Source organism: Branchiostoma floridae, chromosome 3, assembly GCF_000003815.2.
Source record: "Branchiostoma floridae strain S238N-H82 chromosome 3, Bfl_VNyyK, whole genome shotgun sequence".
NCBI classification, from domain to species: Eukaryota; Metazoa; Chordata; class Leptocardii; order Amphioxiformes; family Branchiostomatidae; genus Branchiostoma; species Branchiostoma floridae.
The window spans coordinates 7,844,407-7,860,091 of NC_049981.1; the positions used below are offsets into that span (position 1 = coordinate 7,844,407).

The 15,685-nt window shown below is 40.1% G+C and overlaps 1 protein-coding gene across 4 annotated transcripts in view; it reads left to right on the forward strand.

Moving 5' to 3' along the window:
* Positions 1–650: 650 nt before the first annotated feature.
* LOC118411988 (echinoderm microtubule-associated protein-like 2) overlaps positions 651–15,685 on the forward strand; it is a 45,119-nt gene continuing 30,084 nt past the window's right edge. For 2 of the 4 annotated variants that reach the window (XM_035814532.1, XM_035814533.1), the window contains exons 1-9: positions 651–847; positions 5,722–5,855; positions 7,324–7,535; positions 8,215–8,312; positions 8,941–9,085; positions 10,726–10,948; positions 11,823–11,876; positions 13,579–14,373; positions 14,903–14,965. In XM_035814532.1, coding sequence (XP_035670425.1) covers positions 684–847; positions 5,722–5,855; positions 7,324–7,535; positions 8,215–8,312; positions 8,941–9,085; positions 10,726–10,948; positions 11,823–11,876; positions 13,579–14,373; positions 14,903–14,965 — 1,888 coding nt within the window. In that variant the 5' untranslated portion in view covers positions 651–683. The remainder of the gene's footprint in view (positions 848–5,721; positions 5,856–7,323; positions 7,536–8,214; positions 8,313–8,940; positions 9,086–10,725; positions 10,949–11,822; positions 11,877–13,578; positions 14,374–14,902; positions 14,966–15,685) is intronic. The other 2 variants (XM_035814537.1, XM_035814538.1) reach the window with 2 other exon arrangements.

Genomic DNA, 15,685 nt, shown 5'->3' on the forward strand with positions numbered 1-15,685 from the left:
TTCTATGAGACTGTCTATGTTAAAAGGTGCTGTGGAGTGTTAAGAATAACTGAACTTTGCCAAGTAATCATGTAATATTAATGATGTGTGCAAAAGACTGTACTATCAGATGCCCACTCTGAGCCGTTGACAATTTATTGTTGATAGCAAAACAAGGGTGTAACCCCTTAGAGATTACAGATTGAATAACAATTGATCAATGACATTTGAAAATTATGTTCTTTCACTGAGTCAAGGGCCTGACATGGAATGAAAAGTTTGATATGACAGTAAGAGTTAGACTAAGGGATTTCTATTGAACCTATTCACTCATTACGGTCATGTTGGTGGAAAGTTGAAGAGGAACCATTCTGGTAATGGAAAACATTTTCCCACAAGTCAATTAATTATTGATGAGAATTTCAGTCAAAGTTTGACTTGTCTTGGAGGTAAAATAAGAGGAAACATTTTGGTAATTGCAAACATTTTCACACAAGTTAATTCATTATCAATGAGAATTTCAGTCAAAGTTTGACTTGTCTTGGAGGTAAAATGAAACTGTATAATGTTGACCAAAAGTGAGGGGGGGATACATATTACACAATTATGCAGAATGTTTTGACTTAGATTAACATGTTTTTGCTTGCTAGATTAAGATATAGAGATTTGACGGTATGCCTTTGACCTTGTAATTTGCAGCACTGATGGAAATAGACGGGAACCAAAGTCAGAATGACCTTGAGCACGAGCTGCGGGAACAGCTGCGTGGTCCGCTGGAGGACGTCAGTAGACAGCGTCTCCGAGCTGTCCGCATGGCGCTGCGTCGTCACGGCAACGTGGACAGCAGGATTTCCCAAAAAGATTTCCTGTAAATGTCTTTCAATTTTTCACCTTGTTATATTCTAAGACCATGTTGATTTGATTACTCTAAATGCAGAAACTTTTGCGGTGGTTTAATGTTCGCGGTTTTTACAGTGGCTGCTTCATCGCAAACTTAAAACCACCACGAACATTTTTACATGTCAGTAAGAGACTTCAGTGCATAGTGCTACCCGAACTTCAAACCACCCCGAAAAGTTCTTTTTCCCACTAACGCGAAATGAAATCCCCGCGAACTTAAATGCATTTCCAGTATATGTATGACATCCTCTGGGAACACCAGAACTGATGCAAGCATTTGGATTAAAAAATTTGGCTAAAAAAAAACAGTTGTGTGAGTCAGGAAGGTCTAAAAATGACTAAAAAAAGGATTGTATACTGAAAAAAAGATTATTCATTTTTGTTCTTTCATGTCTTCTTCTTTGACTTTGGGACTGACTTAGGCATACTACACTCTAGTAGGCATTTTTCGATATTCTTTAATTTACAGTATGGTTTAAAAGTTTTTTTTCTAAATGGCCGGAAATTGATAATAATCAAATCAACACACCCAAGTTACACCCAACTAATTAGAACTAGGAGCTCAACTGTGCAGCCAATACCAATTGAGCTATAGGGACATCCCATTTTTTAAATGTTCTTGTAACTGTCCAATAAGAAATTGTATCTGTAAATTGCCCTCTGTTGCTGAATTTTACCACTGAACTGAAAACTGAAGATATCCAGATGAATGTCTTCCTTCTCCGTGGTGCTGAACTGGCTTCCATTACATAATAGATGCTAATACAGCAGTTCTGAACCAACAACTTTGTTACTGAAGTCTGTAGGGGTTGGTACCAAATAAATTATTTTTTTCTTCTTTGACCAGTCTGGAAAAAAATCCAGTGCACTGTTTTTTTTTAGACCAATTAGAAAATGAATACATCATATGATCCCCAAGTTTCTGGGCTGACTTGTCCAAGAAAATAACAATATCAAAGTAGAGTAGAGTTATAGTAATTTCTACAAATTAACAGTCAAATGTACAAAGGGAGTTGGCATTGTTTACATGAAGATTGGATTTTAAAATGCTAGTAGGAGATGGATACTCCACCAAACAGATCCCTTTGTGGAGAAAATGAACCATTAAAAGTTTTCACAGACAATCAGGTCCAGGTTCATGTGTGGACCTGGATCTGGTCCTCTGGACCTGTACCTTAACTTTCTGTATGGATACCCCAAACCCACCCACGACCCTAGTAGTCTGCAATGTGACTGTTTTCGTTATGAAGTCATTTAGCAGAGAATCTCTTGTTGTTAACTGTTACAGTAATAGTAGCCCTTTACCAGGGTTGCTTTGAAAACAGGTCATTATCTATGTATATAATGTAAGCCTTGAATAGAGAAGTGACTTTTACTGTTCAGATTAGAATGTACATTGGTGTGGTGTGTGCGTGTGGAGGAACTCTTTGACTTGTTGGTGACCCATCCTGTAATGATGGCGACATTTTATACGTCCAGTTTTCTGCGTGCCTGCCGGGCGGCCTGCCAACCACTTCTACCCCACGAAAAGCTATCGTTGAAAGAAAATGGTTTGCTACGGAGATCTTCCAGACCCAGAGGATGTAAGGGGGGCAAAAACCGTATCCGACAAATAAGAACAATTGTTGGAAACAGGCCAGCGTCCATATCTCCTTCTTTCGTATGCAAATCCTTAGCAGGTACACACAACAAACCTGCACTCCAGCCGATTAAGCTGATTAAGTCGACTGAACCCAAGGTTGGTCTCCCTGGTTTTCTACTCTCTAATGTTCGCTCCCTTCGTCACAAGACTGATGAGCTTTATACTGTATGTCAAGCCAACAACGCTAGCATTGTTGCTATTAGTGAAACATGGCTTAACGAAGATATCCCTGACTCGATTGTCTCACTACCGGGGTATACAGTGCATCGACGCGACCGTGAAAGTAGAGGTGGCGGTGGTGTTGCGCTATACACCCGTTCAGGTCTGCAATCCAAACGGCTTGTAGAAATTGAGGAAGAGGGTTTTGAGGCCCTTTGGCTGTGGATTAGACCCGCCCGACTACCCCGTGGCCTGAACTGTCTGATCGCTGGGGCGGTGTACAATCCACCTAGGTCATCAGCTACCTCTAGAAGTGACAATGACTTTACTGATTACCTGGGTCGTTGCTTGGAGCACATTGAATGCAAATACTCTCAACCGGGAATAATCATTCTTGGGGACACCAACAAGTACAAATACCAACCATTATGCTCCAGATATGGGCTGAAGCAAGTCATCACTATGGCGACCAGGGGTGACAGCCGGCTGGATTCTATCATCACAAACCTTCACGGCATGTATCCACCCCCTGTTCACCTGCCCCCAATCGGATCCTCTGACCATCAGTCTATCTTGTGGTCATCTGGAACGTGGCCAACCAAACCGCTTCGTTACATCACCCGTAGACAATGCACACCTGAAGGAATGAGGCTGTTGGGTCTGCTGTTGAATACTACGGATTTCTCACCTGTGTACAACGCGCCTGATCCAGACTCTAAAGCTACTATACTAACAACAATGCTTGGAACGATTTTGGACAAAGCTGTTCCCATGAGAAGGGTCAAAGTCACAAACAATGATAAACCGTGGATCACTGTCACAATAAAGGAACTAATCGCGGCGAGACAGCAGGCTTTCCGCGCTGCAGATACAGAATCCTATTCTAAGCTAAGGAACACAGTGGCAAAACTTGTTAAAAGTGCCAAACGTCGGTTCTACAATAATGAAGTTCACCAGCTGATGAACTCAAATTCTGGCCAGTGGTTCAAGTCAATCAAAGCCCTGATTGGAATGGGAGGGATGAGGGGGGATGCTGACAACGCGGACCCTGCCACTCTGCATCGGGAGTGCGGTGCGCTAGCCGACCACTTTGCGTCGGTGTGGAGGCAGGTGACACGCATTGTCCCTACGGGACAAAGTGTTGAGCACTTGTTATCGCAAAATGGTCTTTCACCTTTTTCCATCGGTCAAATCAAGTTGAAACTACGCCAACTGAATGGGAAAAAAGCTGCCGGGCCAGATAACATTCCTCCTTGGCTCCTGAAAGAGTTCCACGAGGAACTGGCACCAATTATATGTGACTTGTTCAACTCATGTGTTAGACACGGTTCATTCCCCCGGCCTTGGAAAGTTGCTCTTGTTAGAGCTGTCCCGAAAAAGGCAAGACCGAGCTTTCCCGCGGAATACCGGCAGATCTCCTTGCTGAGCTGCGTCAGCAAGGTATTCGAGGGGCTTCTGCGAGACGCCTTACTACAGGACACTGTAAGGAATCTGGCTCCGTCTCAGCATGGGTTCATGGCGAAACGATCGACTGTTACGGCCCTTATTCACATCCTACAGTCTTGGCATGAGGCACTCAATGCCAATCCCAAGATGGACATTCACGCAGTTTTCGTCGACTTCAGTCGAGCGTTCGATACCATCGACCATGGCCGACTACTGTCATCCTTGGCGGACATGGGTATCAGACAATCACTATGGACATTAATCAGTAGCTACTTAGAAGGCAGATCGCAAATAGTGAAGTGGGAATCCTGTTTTTCAAAGCCGCATGATGTACTGTCAGGTGTGCCACAAGGTGGATTGTTGTCACCGCTTTTGTTTGTTATCTGCATTAACTCGTTGGATGTATGTTTGCCTCAGTCTGTACTGCCTGTCAAATATGCTGATGATCTCACCAACTCAGAACTGTTGATGGGGTCTTTACCCGGTCAGTCACAAAAGGCTGTGGACGCTGTTGTTGAATGGGGTGGAGGTTTTTCCCTTTCTGTGAATGCTAAGAAAACCAAAGATATGGTAATTAGTGCGAGGAAAAAGGAAAATGTTCCCAATCCACCCCATCTGACAATAGCTGGCCTACAGATACAACGTGTTACTTCATTCAAACTTCTCGGTATTGTTATCTCCTCCGATCTGACTTGGGACGCACACGTCCAGTATATGCTGTCAAAAGCTCGTCCAAGAATGTACTACCTAACTGTAGCTAAGAAGGCTGGACTAGCAACTGATGTGCTTACACGCATTTACTTGATATTTATTCGTCCCTTGTTAGAGTATGCCAGTCCAGTGTGGGGAGGGCTGCCTAATCACCTTTCCCATTCGCTTGAGGGCATACAGAAGCGTTGCTGTAAGATCATTGGGATACCTGTAGAGTCCTTGCCTTCCCTGTCCATGAGGCGAGATCAGGCAACATTACGATCCATTCAAAACATTCTGAAAGATGATGGCAGTCCTCTACATGAGTTTATATCTACCACACAGAGCAACTATAGCCTGCGACGTCCTAAACAACCGACCCCCTCTTTCAGTAGAACGAATAGGCACGCCCAGTCTTTCATGCCCCGTGCACTGAAACTCTACTCAAAGAGCTGTACAGTATAGTAGATTTTATAATGTATGTGCTATCTTAATTTTATTGGAAATTGTATTTTAATTGATTTTAATCCTGTGTATTATCTTGCATTATACGGTCTTAATGTGCAGCGCCCCTGTGGGCCAACAGATTTCATGTGCCTGTTTGTACAGTGCACGTGCAAGTTGGACTCAAATAAAACTGAACTGAACTGAACTACATGTCTGCTTTAAGGCGTAAGTCACATTTCCAAACCATGGCCCGGCCGGGATGTTTTACTAAACTAAAAATTAAAGTATATTTCTAGAAATATGCACAAATCATGCCCATGGATCTTATTTTGACATTTTGTGTATTTTTATATCTTCTATATCATTATTTCTGCTCCCGAAAGCTACCCGGCCAGGCCCCGGTTTGGTAATGTGACCTAAGCCTAAGTTATTCAATTGTTTTCTTCCATTTTCTTCAGGACTGTTTTCCAAGAAAATGGAATAAAGATTTCCAGTCGTCTTCTGTCCCTGTTGTTGCATCGGTTTGAGAACCAGTTTGGTGTTGACTATGAGAACATGTGGAAACTGATGTATGATACCCAGCATACAACAGGTCAGAGAACACATTTCAGTAGCATTTAAGTACTATTTCAGTAGCATTTAAGTACTATTTCAGTAGCATTTAAGTACTATTTCAGTAGCATTTTAAACATTTGAGTAGCATTCGATGTGTTGTTTTGTAGCATTTAAAACCTTTAAGTGGTATTTAAGTCGCATTACACATTAGTGCTGTATAATGCTACTTTGCCTTAAGTTTGTCCGTGGAGTAACCTATATCCGTTGTTTTTAAAGTCAACGGACAGCGGTTTCAAACTGTGGTATTTTGAAAATGTTGCACTTTGAAACCTGACTGTTAGTCAACTTGATATATCGCATCCCTTAATACATCTACCGTGTTATTGAATACAATGAATATAGGTTACCCCACATAAAGGTGATCTAGTGTTACAAGAACATCATATCAGTACACTAGATAAAGGTACTGGTACAACGTATAGGTATGGACCTTTACATGTACCTGTATCAGATTCTGAACTATTTGACAAAGAAACTTGCGGTCTTAGAATGATGTCAAAATGAACATTTAACATATTTTCTTGGTTCCTGAATGTTATGCTATTGCTGATTGGCTAGCATACCCTGTCCTTGGTGCTGAATGTCTTGCTACCAATGATTGGCTAGCAAACCCTGTCCTTGGTGCTGAATGTCTTGCTACCAATGATTGGCTAGCATACCCTGTCCTTGGTGCTGAATGTCTTGCTACCAATGATTGGCTAGCAAACCCTGTCCTTGGCCCTGAATGTGTTGCTACCAATGATTGGCTAGCAAACCCTGTCCTTGGTGCTGAATGTCTTGCTACCAATGATTGGCTAGCATACCCTGTCCTTGGTGCTGAATGTCTTGCTACCAATGATTGGCTAGCACCACTCACACAAGCCAGTTATCTTCATATTGAGAGAACTTATGCTTTCCTGAGGATCTTAAATCAGAGTGACATGCCCATAAATGATTTTTAAAATCTTTTTCTAGCACTGGATATTCACCTTTGAGTTAGGAACAATGACATTTTGTGAAGAAAATAAGTCATAAGTATATTCAGTTAGGCCTAGGGAAGTAATGCTGTGTTTCCTGTTTCCCTACCTACCCTAGAAAAATCTGCCGACCCTAGAATTTTTTGGGTGGGCAGTGGAGTCACCTAGTTTCCAGTTATAATTTTTATCTAGCCTGCTTGTCCTATCTAATGAAGAACAAATATATCTATCATGCACAAAATTAAAGTTTGACATTGAAAAACAAGTGTCCTCATGCATTTAAGTTTACTTGTGTTCAACTGTATAAAAAAATTCAAGAAAAAAAGATAATCCCTACCTACCTACTGAAACAAGAAATGCAACATTTTTTCCAAGGCCTTATGATACCAATACATTGATATTTTGGACCTGCTCAAGACCTTGAAATAAGGCCAAGTGTAATGATTCCACAATGTATGCAGTCTTACGATACGTATTTTTTGTCTCAAGGTCGCGACAGTGTCATGGCCAAGAACGCAAGTAACGAGAACAGCACGGCAGACAAACTGGACCAGTCCTTCCACAACTCTGCTGACCTCAAACTGGTGGAGAGGATCAAGACTCAGTTTGCCAAGAGTGGGGACGAGTTTGACCTTGAGGAGTTCCGAGATGAGCTGAAGGTCAGAGACAGAGGACACACCACCACTCTGTCCAAGAAGGAGGTATATTGTCTTTCTGGGTCTACCTTGAATCATTTTGATTCTCCAAGTCGGGAATTTAGGAGAATGCCTGCTGAGATGATGTTTTAATTTACAATGTTGAACATATTTTAAAAGAAAGTAATGGTGGGATTGTATTCCTTGTGGTTAGAGTTGTTGACTCGGAGTCTGCAGTTACTAAATCCCTGAAAGGTCCCAAATGTTGTGCCCTTGGGAAAGGCACTTCACACAGATCTCCTTGCTTGATGCAGGTGAGAAAGAGTATCTAGCTTTGGTCATTAGGGACATGTATCCTCCAAGAAGGGCATTAAATGGAGGTCCCATGCTTGAGAACTGAGGAGCAACAACGACTTGAGCATCATTGTTTCCTCAGTGAAAATATTTGTACACAGGGCTGTCACTCCTAATCCTGGAACGGAAACTTGTTTCTTGGGATGGTCAAAAATGTCACCCCTTTCACCCAGCAAATCCAAAATTCCTCAAATTTTTGAGAATATGTATTTTTATCAGCTTAAAATGGCACTTATAGCAATAAAAATGAATGACATCGGCTCCCGAACAATGAGTGGGACGGAAAAAAAATGCTGGAGAAAGCCTTGTTTGTGCACGTCATATTTTACTGTGAAAGAGAAGTTACTGGTTGTAGTCATAGTTTTGCTGAGCTCTTTTTTGCTAACTACAGATGAAGAAAGCTGTTGCAGAGATGCAGGTTCCGATCTATGGGAACGTTATGAACGCACTGATGAAGAGATGTGACGACGAGTGTAATGGACAGATCAGGTAGGGCGTGAGCACCTGGAACGTTCCATCCTCAAATGGATACAGGGTTATTAAGAAGGTTGTCTTAGACAGGAGTGTATGAATTTTGTTTGTTTGTGTGTGTGTGTGTGTGTGTGTATGTGTGTGGGGGCTGATATAAAAAGGACTTGACATGTGTAAGTTATCACGAAAGTTGTAAATGGAATAGATGAGATAGATGGAAAAGTTATAAGAAAGCATGTCACTTTAGATTACTGTAAATGCATTTAAGTTCACGGGGATTAAATTTTGCGGTAGCGGGAAAATGGACTTTTTGCGGTGGTTTTATGTTTGCGGTAGCACCATGCACTGTAGTCTATTACTGCCATGGAAACATGTTTGCTGTGGTTTTAAGTTTGCGATGAAGCGACCGCTGTAAAAATCGCGAACGTTAAACCATCGCGAAAGTTTCTGTTTTTACAGTGTATTGTAGGGATTTGAAAGTCTGCATTTGAATGTGTGAATTGAAGATCAGGCTTAACGCATTCCTAGGCACTTTGTATTTCTAATGTGCTGACTTATCTGTTGTAGATATTCTTGGATATTTGCTTCAAGGCAAATTGCAGTTTCAATGCCAAAAACTGACTACTTGTACTTGTTCCATTAACAGTTGGCCAGAGTTTTTGCGGTTCCTGACGGCAGCAAGAGACTCTCTGGCCCGTGGGGATGACGGAACAGACCTGAATGCCTCCGGCTCCAAACTGTGGAACACTGGCACTTCCTCCACTAGGACAAGCACTGGGGAAGAACAAAAGGTTTGTTATCAAGTTTAAAAAATGATGTGTGTGGGGAATAACAAAAGGTTTGTAATCAAGTTTTAAAAATAATGTGTGTGTGGAATAACAAAAGGTTTGTAATCCCAACCTGTTTAGAATAGCCAACACTAGTATTAGAGTAGAATATTGTTCATAACTGGCCATTGTTACTTGTATAATGTATCTACTATGTTTATACCATGTACTTGCAATTAGCCCTCGGGCATGCGAATATGAACTTGCAAAGAAACTTCTGTAATCAAGTTTGAAAAACAATGTGTGGGAAATAACAAAAGGTTTGTAATTAAGTTTGGAAAAACAATAATTTTTTCCACCAAAATTATGTTAATCATCAAGGTGTTCTGGTGGATATTTCATGTCCTTTTTTACTTTTAAGCAATAAGCTTTGATGAATATTCCTGTTTGCATGTTGTAATATCAATAAGAAAACTAACTGTTCGCTATTGATTCATTAAGACCTATTGCTCATTATGTAATATATTCTGCATAGAACATTGTTGTTATTAACATTTGTAATCATGCAAGAATAATATAGATTAGCATCCCACGTATTTGTGTAATAAATGTAAGTCTGTTAATATCATTCTTCTTTTATCCTTTGGGTATGATTGTGAAAGGTCCTGTGTGTGTTACTGTGTCTTACTGTGCATTTTTCCTATTTTATTGCGACTTATTTTACAGCGTCGAAAGAAAAGGAAGGTGACTTAAAGCTTACCTAAAAATTGGTGTCACTAGTCTGTAGCAAGCTTTAAACAATCTATTATCTTTTTAAGTTTCTCACCTAAGTATCACCAAGTTTCAGTCTTGTTTGCAGTAGATGAAGATTTTCATGAAGGATTCATCCTGATTGGCTGTTGAGAATGACTAGCCAAGTGTATAATTATCTCTGATTGGCTAGCATAGCCTGTCCTTGGTGCTGATTGGCTATCACCAAGGAAAGTGTCAATGTGTAATGTGCTAATGATTGGCCATTACAACTTAAACAAGCTTGTTATCAAATGTCCTGATTGGCTGCCAAAAAATGTAGGTCAAATGTACATTTATAGCTGATTGGCTGGTATAGCCTTTCCTTGGTGCTAATTGGCCATCACTGGTAGCCTCAATGAAGATACATGCTTCTGATGTCATTTTTTTACAGTGTGATCTTCTGCATGTGAGGTGTTTCACCACTTTGCATGATACAGCTGGGGATTAGCATTCTACATGTAGTTTTCAGTCATCTGTTAAAAGAGCTGCTTACCTGTTACAATGTCTCCTAAGATATCCTCATGCTCTATTGGCCATCACACAATGACGCTTTCTTTCACCACCCTGTCTGTTCAGTCTGAATATCACCATTTCTTCCTTAGGTTAATCTGCATGTGAATCCTCATATTTGCATATCCTAGAGGTTATGATGGAACTTCAGATGTCAGCCTCAATGATCAAACCTCTGCATGCAAAGTAACCTAATATCAAGAAGTGTATTGGCGACCCAGTGTGCTTGACTGATAATGCAAACCACAGCAAAGCTGCATTACACTACTACTAGCTACTTGAAAAGGCACCAACATGCTATACCTCATTTCAGGATGGTGCTTTACCTTATTTCAGAGGTCACCTAATCTCTCATTTTACAGAAAATGTCTACAGTATCGTCAGGACCGAGGTTGATAGAAGGAACACCGTACAGCGAGTCGCCCCGCCCTTCCACCCCTCAGTCGTTGGGGCTGAAACGAAACTCGATGCCAGCGCCTAAAGCTAGCTCCGTTTCTCCCCGCAAGGCGAGATCCATGGCGTCAGAAACTTTACGGGGCTATGATGGGTCTTCTTCTGGTACTGAAGACAGCCGAAAACGACGAGGTATTTCTAAATTTCGTTTATTTCATATAACGTTATATGACATATGTCTAAGATACTGCATACTACCACTACATGCTACTATTATATCATTTGTTCCAAGGGTTCCACTGAAAAATATACAAATGCGTGTGCAATTCATATTTACTATTGGTGCATTTGTCATTGGTATGTTTTGTGCTGGTATTTTTATACTAGTGGTTAAAACCCATGATTTTACTCTTTAGTGCTACTCCGTAATACTATTACTTTAACAATACATGTCATGTATTTGAGTGACTGAGTCGTATTGGTGTAAATGAACAGTGAATTGCTTCAAAAATGTTGTTACTCATTGTTGAAATTTGTAGATAATAGAAGACATTGTATACCTGTTAATTACTACTGATTGGCTAGCAGTTTCTGTCATTGGTAATGATTGGCTAGTACCACTCACAGTAACTGTCAGTACTGTCCCAATTGGCTGTTGACAACTGCAGGGCTGAAGTATAGCTATTGCTGATTGGCTAGCATAGCCTGTCCTTGGTACTGACTGGCTATCATGAACAATAGATCTCTATGTGTTACTACAATGTTTTGTACTTGCAACTTTAATCCTTACTAAAACTGTTCAAAAATTTATCATGAAATGGAAACTATGATTCCAAAAATACCATCATGATGATATATAAAAAGCAAATTGTCTAATTATTGGCATTTAGCTTTAACGACTTATAGAATATACAAAGTACACAATTTTTCCTCATTATGATTTTTTTCTCTTGTCAATTCAATGATTTTTGCAAGTACACCAAATTAGTTTATGATTTTTACACCTTGCACTTATAAATGTAGACTTTGGTTTCTTAGATGGTTTTCTTTTCTAATTGTGTTGTAGGATCACCCATAGCTGAAGAAACGCACAGAGCCAAATCACCTGACTCACTAAGTGGTAAGAAGGAAAGCTAGAAGAATAGATATCATACTACTACAGTCAAACCTGTCTATGCAGCCAACTCAGGAGACCAATTTAATCTGGCCTATGTGGACAGGTGGCCACTATAGATGGGGTTCTAAGTGCTTGTGTCAATGGGAAAGATTATCGACGGGACCACCAAAAAAGTGGTCTCATTAGCCAGGTCATCATTACATAGAGGTGGTTTCTTGTACAGGTTTGACTGTATGTAACAGATATTTTTCTTCACACTTTTCCTGATATGTAAACTTAACATTTGCAGTGGTTTTGTTTTCTGATAGGACGTTTTTAATGTGTTTGAAACAATTTGTGGTTTGAATGATTCTGTACACTCAGTAGTAATGCAATAGAAAATGCATATCTACAGTGTCATGAATTCATGATAGAGCGGTCACGGCTAAAACGGTGGAAATGAAACCTCTGCAAAAGTTTCAGGTTTACAGTATGTATACTTGTATATTCACAGTCACAAAAAACATACACATTGACACATCTGAAGATGCATGAAACAGTGACCGAACTTTTGTTCTTGCATATCTTCCATTTCTCTCTGCTAACTTCTGACAGGGAGAAGAAAGAAGGGAAAAAGAGGTAAATTAGAAATTGAAAAAAAGAAATGACTGGTGGTAGAAGCTCTTAAAACAACCAGGTGTAATAACATATCTATGTAGCAAACTTGTTTCTTTTCTATACTTACTTTTCTTTGTGCAAAACTGACAAGGAATGAAAACTTGGAAACTTGTAGAACTCTAGCAGGAGCACGCAATCAAACTACAGATATGAGTTTTGCACCTGCACAGATATCAAATATCACAATGTCACAAAAAGGTTAACTTAAGTTGTAAAATTTGTAAAAAAAATTCTATGTAATCGACATACATATCTCTACCACTCTCTGCTGACAATATTTGACTTTTGACCTTCCTGCATGCCTTCCACACAAAAAGGGAGGAGAGAAGCAAGAACTAGACTGATGTCACCTAAGCCTGTGTACTATAGACACGGGCCACGCTTGCCCCCCCTTCCTACCTCATTTCTATCTGTAGTTCTGAATGATTCAGGTACATTATTGCTGCAATATACACTGTGATTGGACCTGTACAATAGCTTAGTGGGTATGTTTCAAAACAAATCTACATGTATCACTACAACTGGATCACTCTTCTTCAGTGTCACTGGAAGAATTAGTGGTCATTATAATAAGAGCGATGGATATCGCTCAAACATCAGGAAGTAATTTCTGAATCTTATCCAATTGTAGAGATTGATTTTGTATTCAAATATGCATTGTCTATATTAGCGTTACAGTTCCGGTGCAATTAATAGCTATGTGGGTATTCTATACACTGTGGGTCCGAAATGTTGCAGATTTTGTTTGTAATTTGTAACTACATGTAGATAGAGCATTAGGATTAGAAATCAGCAGTGTCCTTCTAGAATTTTCTGACACAAAACTCATTAAATCATTACACCAAAAAATGGTTCATTTGTATTTACATATGCTTACATTTGGTGTTTTATGATCATGGTGTTTGCCACTTACAATTGATGCAGGTATAGAAGTGACTAGATCTATAGAAGAATTTAGTATTAGGAATATGCCCCTTCTAGTAATTGTGTGTTTAATAGTCTAATGCCACATCAAGCTTTTTTCTCACATGAATGCATCATTTTTTAGCACTGACAGAGCCCAAGCCTCCTCCTGCACAGCAGGCCATCACACCGGCACCCGCACCCGAGGAGGTGCCAAAAATCAGCCCTCCTCCTGACCAGAGCACTGCACAAGGAAAAGACGAGAAACCCGTCTCAAAGAATGATCCTGCCAAAGACAAGAAACAAACTGCACCGCCTAGCACAGCACCAACACCACCGCTGACAGAGAAGCCCCCTACACCCCCCACCCCCTCACCTGCACCCATCCCCCCACAAGAACCCCCTCCCCCTATCACTTCGCCAATCATCCACAATCAGCCTACCCCTGAACCTAATGGAATATTCCCTGGAAAACCATCCTTACCTGAAAACTCTACAGAAACAAAAACTTCAAAAGAGAATGGCAAAAAACCTTCTCAACGCAAAACATCCCCCCCTTCACGTGAGAACACGATCGACAAAGATCCCCCCGCACAAAAACGCCCCACAAAATCTGCAGTCTCGCGGAAAAGCGTCCACATTGTTGAAAAGAGAGAATCTAGTACATCTGTAGTGAAGAAACTGCCACCCAAGTCTGCTCCTCCAAAACGAAGCACAACTGAGGCCAATTTGAGAAGAGTTTCAAGTCAAATGACAAAAACCCAGCCATCAAAATCCACAGTTGATCTAAGAAAAAATTCTCCACCTCTGAATGAGTCCCCACCCCTGCCTGGGGAAGTGCTACCTTCACCCACCCAAACCCCTTCACAAACCCCCACCTCCATCCCCCACATTCCCTCAGCAAATAGCCTCACTTCGGAATCCATAATTTCACATTCAGGTATTTCACAATTCATAGATGTATGATTTGATATCTTTGAATTTTATCTATCAATTTAAGATGGTCGTTTGGAATTGGAGTCTGAATGCTATTTTAGAAAGACTCAATTTCCTCATTCTTTCAAATTCATGTTAAATATCCAATTCAATCAAATCTTCCTGGTGGTTATATTGTTTAGCTCTTTAGACTTTGATGTATTTTTATATTTCCATCCTCTCTTTTCTGTGTCTTACAGCTTTTCTGTCAATTTTGAAGTTGTTAATTTGGTGATTCATATGTCATAACATTTGACCAACTTACTACTGCCATAGGAATAGTGTTTTAAAACCTGTATTATTGAAGTTTAGCATTTTTAGTAATTTCCTGATTTTCACCCATTTTATTGCTTTGAAGTTCTGGTTATCATATACTTTCATGTAGACTCCAAGCAGACCCTACGGTGCCTTAGAGACAAAGCTGGCAAAGGAGTATAGCCAACTCCGACATTACTATGATAGTAATATTTTTCCTCATCTACTCTGATCATTAGGCTCAGATCTAGAAGCCAGCATGACCTCTAACAACAGTCTGGCCTCACTCGCGTCAAAGAAAGGTAAGGATGACAAATTAAAGAAGTCCAATTTTTATCATATCACTCACACACATATAATGTTAAGAATATCAGTGCATTCAGTGGGTGCAAAAGGGGCTGAGTGTTGGAGAGCATCTTTAGTAAGAATTGGACTAGAGTTTGTGGGTGAATGGGGGGGGGGTTAATGTTGAGAAAAAATTTCACAGATTTTCATTTTTAAAATCACGTGAAAGCTGACAGCAAATTGAAAGTCATCATGTACTATATTATGTGGTCATTTCAGACAATTTTCCCTTTTCTGTAGTTTTCTTGTCAGACAGTTACAGACTAACTTACAGTATGTAATAATGAGTTTCTTTTGTCTTACTTTGAGAGTTTTGTCGTGCTAACAAGACTGTCTGATCTCTTAAAAATACTCAAGACTGTATGAATATCTAAAACTCTAACAATGTGCTGTCTGCCATTCAGTCACTTTTATTTATTTCTAACTGCTCTCAAGTAATACCTTTTCCTCATTCCTTTTGTTGTTGGCCTGTAATCATCAAATGCATGAAATTGGTATCATATTGGTATACTGTCAATGTGTCAGTTTATATTAGAAATCATTAACTTAACAGTTTTTCAACAGGAAGATTGCTACTCTATGGTATCCTGCTAAAATTTGTGGTCATGTTAGATAGTTTTTTTCACTATCCATTTGGCTTAAGTTATTTTCTCCTTAGTTTGGGCTCAAGATTTTCT